This window comes from Mytilus galloprovincialis, chromosome 1 (assembly GCF_965363235.1).
Source record: "Mytilus galloprovincialis chromosome 1, xbMytGall1.hap1.1, whole genome shotgun sequence".
Classification (NCBI taxonomy): domain Eukaryota; kingdom Metazoa; phylum Mollusca; class Bivalvia; order Mytilida; family Mytilidae; genus Mytilus; species Mytilus galloprovincialis.
In genome coordinates, this window is record NC_134838.1 from 67,975,882 (window position 1) to 67,982,025 (window position 6,144).

At 33.4% G+C, this 6,144-nt stretch overlaps 1 protein-coding gene across 1 annotated transcript; it reads left to right on the forward strand.

The window, feature by feature from the left end:
- The first annotated feature begins 285 nt into the window (after positions 1 to 285).
- On the forward strand, positions 286 to 5,766 carry LOC143070865 (uncharacterized). Its single transcript, XM_076245299.1, has 3 exons — positions 286 to 471; positions 2,723 to 2,873; positions 3,210 to 5,766. The coding sequence occupies exons 1-3, from the start codon at positions 286 to 288 to the stop codon at positions 3,911 to 3,913; spliced, it is 1,041 nt and encodes a 346-aa protein (XP_076101414.1). The 3' UTR covers positions 3,914 to 5,766.
- Positions 5,767 to 6,144: the final 378 nt, after the last annotated feature.

Consider the following 6,144-nt stretch of genomic DNA (forward strand, 5'->3'; position numbering starts at 1 on the left):
GTTACATGACTGAACGGTTAATTTATGCTTATTGAAATCAAATGCTACCAAATTTTCTTGTTCGCACAAAATTTATTGATATGCTTAGTAGGTGACTAGGGACAATAAAATAAAAAAAAAAAAAAATAGTAAACGGAAAGGCAAGCAAATCATGAAAACATGTACCAGTGTTTTATATATATCTGCAGGTTTGTAAATCACATGGGAGAGATGACGTTTACATGTCGAGTAATACACAGTATACCATTACTGATGTCAGCGATACAAGTGTTCTACCATGACAAAATGGTAACAGTGGCACATTTGATTGGTCCAGAACAGTTACCATGTTCTACTGAGGTAAGTTGTTACATGGTAACAGTGGCACATTTGATTGGTCCAGAACAGTTACCATGTTCTACTGAGGTAAGTTGTTACATGGTAACAGTGGCACATTTGATTGGTCCAGAACAGTTACCATGTTCTACTGAGGTAAGCTGTAAAAACTAAATGGTAATAGTTTTGTATTGAACTATTGTTTTTAATTTATTTATGCTTGTTTAATGTCCAGTGGCAATCATTTCATGCAAGTTTAGGACAAACATATTTTTGACATCTGTCTTTAGTTGAAGACCATAGGTTGACGAGTAGATGTATTTTGGTGTTTTGTACTTTTGGGTTGCTGGCTTATTGATAAATTAACCCCAGATTTCTCTAAGCACTCGTAATTAATACACTGTGGTACCTTTCAGCTCTTTGAATCTCATCTGATATATTACTGTCAGGGTTGCTGTCTAATTGACAAATTAACCCCAGATCTCCTTAAGTCATCTTGATTAATACTTAGTACCTTTCAGCACTTTCAGTCTGATATGCAACTGTTGGGTTACTGTATCATTGAAATATATAACCTATATCCTTTTTAAGCCATCTTAATTAATGCTCTCTTAAACTAGTAATTTCCATGCCCTTCGAATCTGCCATGTTACTGTGGGGTTTCTGTCGCATTGAGGTAAACCCCCGACTGTTTTAGTAATCATTAGTATATCTCTCTGAAACCTTTTAACACTTTGAATATGATATTTTGCTGTTGGGGTTGCTGTTTCTTTGACAAATTAACACCAGATCTCTTTAAGTAATCAAAATTAATGCTCTCTAGTACCTTTCAACACATTGAATATGATATGTTACTGTTGTTAAGATTTGATTAATTTCATAAACCTGAAAGCTAACGGCTTTGTTTTTGTTTATTGAGTATCTGATTTAATGTTACTGAACCAGTTTGCGAAATAGAGAACATTTTCGTCTGGAGGATATAGACTGTTGGCTTCTCTCCCAGAATGCATTATGTGTTATCTGAAAGAAAAGTGGGAGTTTACATAAAGATTACAATACAATATACAGATATATATAAACAAATCATAAGGAAATCACATGTATACATTCAAAATAATAACATTTAAGTTAACAATTTTACTGTAGCAGATGCGCATTTTGACAATTAATGTCTTTGAACTGATGCTCGAGAACAAATATTTCAATTACGTTTAAAGCGAATTATGTCTCATATAGGAACTAATCTTAATTTTGTTTTTTATGCTTTGTAAAGTTAAATACGTTTGTTTTTTTTCAAATACACGGGTTTCGTACATGTTTAATGATTACTAAGGTTTCAACTCCCTCACACAAAGTTGATCTCAGATTCATTTGACCTTTTTTATGTCCTTTTTTTGGTTATATAGCTATTCAACTGTTTCGGTTCTTATATTTCTGGCTTTCATATATTCTGCTTTGATCGTTCCTGATGAAGGGAAATCCAGACAATTGTCTCTGCTTTTATAAATGATGCTAAATTAAAAATAACAAACCCAGTGGTAGTCCTGGTTTCGACTGAAAGTTGTGGATTTCGACTAAAAGTGGGATTAAAAAATATGTTCAAAATCATTTTACGGCAGTTATCATGGAGTCAGTTCTACAGGCCGAAGTTGCTGCATATTAATGCATTATATTTGACGCACCGGTCTATTCATACATTTCGTAATGAAAAATGGACGTGTATGTGTCTTCATGCATCCGGCAAACAAAAATGAACTTTTAGTAGGAACGTTAGTTTTTTTGTTTGAATTGTTTAAAATTTTTCATTTCGAGATCTTTTATAGCTGACTTTGCGGTTTGGGTTTAGTTCTTTGTTGAAGGCCATACGGTGACTTATGATTGTTAACTTCTATGTCATTTTGTTCTCTGATGGAGAGTAGTTGTATAATTGGTAATCATATATATAATATATCATCTATTCTTTCTAAATATTAGATCTATCTGTATTTATGCATCCTATAAAGACAAATTAAAAAAAACCATAGATACTTTTAACCATTGTTTGTATCGATTGTGGAATGTAATGTAACTATCATAATGATTCATCTTGTGAAGGCATCATGTGTGCAAGATATATAGGCTCTTATACGTGACCTATTGTTGATAATTTCTGTGTCATTTGGTCTCTTGTGGAGAGTTGTCTCATTGGCAATCATACCACATCTTCTTGTTTATATCTATAAAATATAGGACATCAACTCAAACCATGAACATAAAACATGTAGTTGAAAGACTATCAGATTTGAAAATGTGTTTTGAACTCCGGATCCTAATGCATTAAGAAATTTGACTTCATATGTTTATAAGAATAAAGGCGTGTTTTCCTTTTTCTGCTGTTATAAACTTCTATTGTTTTTCAATTTCAAAGGTTTCAGACCCTAAATCTTGTCCATCCCTAAATTCCAAACAAGGACAACGTGCTTTGTTGATCAAAACAGAAGAGGGAGACTGGGGCATTCTGATTGGACAGTGGACTGGGTTCCGGAGAGGAAAGCCAGGAACCAGAGGTAATGCTGAAAGTTAGTTTGTACTTATTACTGATAAAATCTATGTTTATGAAAATGGTTGTAAAAAAAATATTGAAGTTACTTAATACATACTAGCCATATTTAATGTTATAATGCAATGGTTAAACAGTTGTTCGTGAAGAAAATTAAAATTCAGATAATTATAAGCTGATAACTAAAAAAAGCGATCAAAATTAATTTTCTAGGTGACATCATATAGAGTAAATAAAAACGATTGCTATCTACATGAGTGATCAAATAAGGAATGACAAAAAGCAGAAAGTTAATAGGAAAATATTACTTCTAACAATAGATTCTTAAAAATATAGGCACTCATCTATTTTACAGCTCAAAAGGGACTTAAAGGAAGTCCAGGTACACTGACAATCCGATTCTTCCATATAAAGAGTGGACACTGGAACCATTTAGCCTTACCTTACTTGGAAAATCTATTTAAGTTTAACCTTGGCGATTCAAATGTGGACCTTCAAAATGGCGTCCTCACCATATCTTCTGAAAATGGAGAAGTCGCTGAGAATCTTACTATGGCGTTTGGTGTCGCATTGCTTCATGTTCTCTGTCAACCAAGGAAGAAACTAAAGAAAATAGGAGAAAATACAACGCCAATGAGAGGAATGAAATTAATACGTTCCATTCCCTCCAGCGATTTAGGTCTGGTAGTTGCTGCAGGATATTCTGTAGAAGCGCCAACCAATCAATTCATCAGAAAACTTCAACTGCGGAACAGAAATGGTCCGTGTTCATCAAAGGACGAAACTGATATGGTTGGATACGGAATGGGTGTCGATTTTGGTGATGCTATAGCAGAGGAACTTGGCACAGAGCCAATGACTGACGCACAGAACACGATAGAAGCACCTGGGGAAGCGTCTGCTGGTGACATCGGCGATACTGGTGCTGAGGTTGCCGCCGAGGCGGGAGGCGAAGCAGGTGCTTGTGGAGGTTGTGGTGGGTGTGGCGGTTGCGGGGGGTGTGGGGGTTGTGGTGGGGCGTGTGGTAGTTGTGGAGGATGCGGTGGATGTGCAGGTTAATTATAGAATGTTTCTTTGCGTGTTTGTGTTTTAAGAAGATACAGTTTCAGTCATTTTATATTAGGATTAAACGTTGTAATGTATGCAAAGTATGTTTAGAGGGTGATAGTGATACAACTGAAATCCGACTTGATTTTCATTTCAGACAACCCAATGAACATTGGAAAACCCGTTCAAATTATTGTTTTAGTATTTGTAGTTGCATCTTTGATTTGGTACATACATTGTTACTTATATTAGAATCAAATATATGTATAGGAGTTGGATTCGCATTTACTTTTACACCACTGCAAATATATTCAGATTGAGTATTGAATAATGTATTTGTAGTTGAATTGACTAATGATGACGAATCAAATGAGAGGTTGAAATGTTATTTTTTTTATTATTCTATCATCAGAGAGAACAAAGAATTTATTTCATACAACGAACATTTTCAAAAGCTTTTTTAATCTCTGTAAAAAATCATAGAAACATCGCTCGTTGCATGGGTACTTCAACGGTCAAACATGCTTATTTCCAAACGCATCACCATATTTTTCAAAATGTCTTCTGAAGTGCAACATGTAGCTCCGAATACCGTGTTTGGCTGCAAGTAAAGTTATCGAATAACGTTTGAAAAATATGATATAGACTCTTCAAAATTCCATTTCTTTCAGATTTTGATCATTTGTGAAACAGTGGATCAAATACAGGAGATATTGGCCAATACCTCTTAATTGAAAACAAAATTGATATCGACAGTTATTCCTTGAAACTGTTACAATGTAAAAATTTCATCATCATTCTATTTAATCAATTAAATGTATTATTTCTGTGTTGTGAAAAGGGAAATTAAACACAAGGAATATAATACTGCTATAATCCAATTTTGGCAAACAGATATTTTAATTGCTTAAGCAATGCTGAATTTGTTCAATGCAATTAAACTGTTATGCAATCTGAACGATTTCATGCCACATCTCATTTAACACATCATGCAATTTATATTTTGTGTATTTCATATTCAAAGACATTTAAAAGTACTCTCGATTACAGTGTACAATTCTCTTTATATTGGAGAGATGATTTTGTTAAGGATGCACTGTAGTATATGTTAGATCATGGAGATTCCAGGAAATTTATAATAAACGTTATCCATATGTGATAAATTCGTTGTTTATTGCTTTCTTTTACGAACAAAATCGTTTAGTTTTCACGACAAATCTACCAGTCACTATTATAAGTATCTTAACTTCAAAATCGGTCGCTATCATTTTACAACCTCGAATTCGGGCGGTGAAACTATATATACAATACAATAAATTTGCTTGATTAAAATTTATTTTCCTTCAGTTTGTTTCATATCTTGCTAGCTTTCTTTAACTTGGTTATTTAGGATATTGACTGGAAAATACAAACACGAGGTAATTCTTTTTAAATGATATTACTTGTAAACGAAATAACACCTTTTTTTTAAAAAAAGAATATAGTAATGCGTTTGAAAAGCTTGACTTGATATAGCTTTATCATGCATAGATAGCTACTAGAACACACCCGCGTTATCGCGGGCTTTCACAGCTTTTAAACTGTTGTAGGATGATTTTTTTGTAAAAATTTTATGTCTGGGGAATTTCAGAAAAAGTATCAAAAGCCCTCTCCCTTTTCCCAAAGTCCGTTATTTGTTACCTTTCTGTTAAATTCCATTATTTTCGCGTTTCTTGCCTCGCACCACAATTATTTTTCCCCTTTGCTACAATGTATTTTTAGGTAAAAGTCAAATTAAATTAAAAAAATTGCACCGCTTCAAACATGAAATAAATGTATCTGCTTATAGACCATTGTTATTCTAATAAAATATGATTCTAGGACAATCCATCAGTGTTTTTTCCAGTGAGAGCTCTATTAACATGCAAATGGTAGGAATTGAACTTGTATATATGGCTAAGGCTAATTTCTACCCTACTTTCATATTGGTCAAATAACTGCTTTCACTTTGAACAATATTTTCACCCACATGTTTTACTTATTTCAATATATATGCAACTGATATGACCCCTTAAGTAGTAAACCTTTCAAAGAAAACAGTATACAGAACCCCATATAATAATTGGGAACTATATTCCAAGACCACGAACAAAGTGAATTAGTTGTGGTTTAAAGCCTTCTGTATACTATGAACAAAGGTATATATTATAAATAAAGTGTATTTGCTATTAACTACCAATTCGAAATTTCTTCTCCACGGCGAT

What these genes read in the sequence shown, in the direction of transcription:
- LOC143070865 (XM_076245299.1), top strand. Translation starts at nt 286, where the DNA reads ATGGTAACAGTGGCACATTTGATTGGTCCAGAACAGTTACCATGTTCT. An exon ending in AGTTACCATGTTCTACTGAG is followed by an intron (nt 472 to 2,722) that starts GTAAGCTGTAAA and finishes TCAATTTCAAAG; the next exon opens with GTTTCAGACCCTAAATCTTG. An exon ending in AACCAGAGGTAATGCTGAAA is followed by an intron (nt 2,874 to 3,209) that starts GTTAGTTTGTAC and finishes TCTATTTTACAG; the next exon opens with CTCAAAAGGGACTTAAAGGA.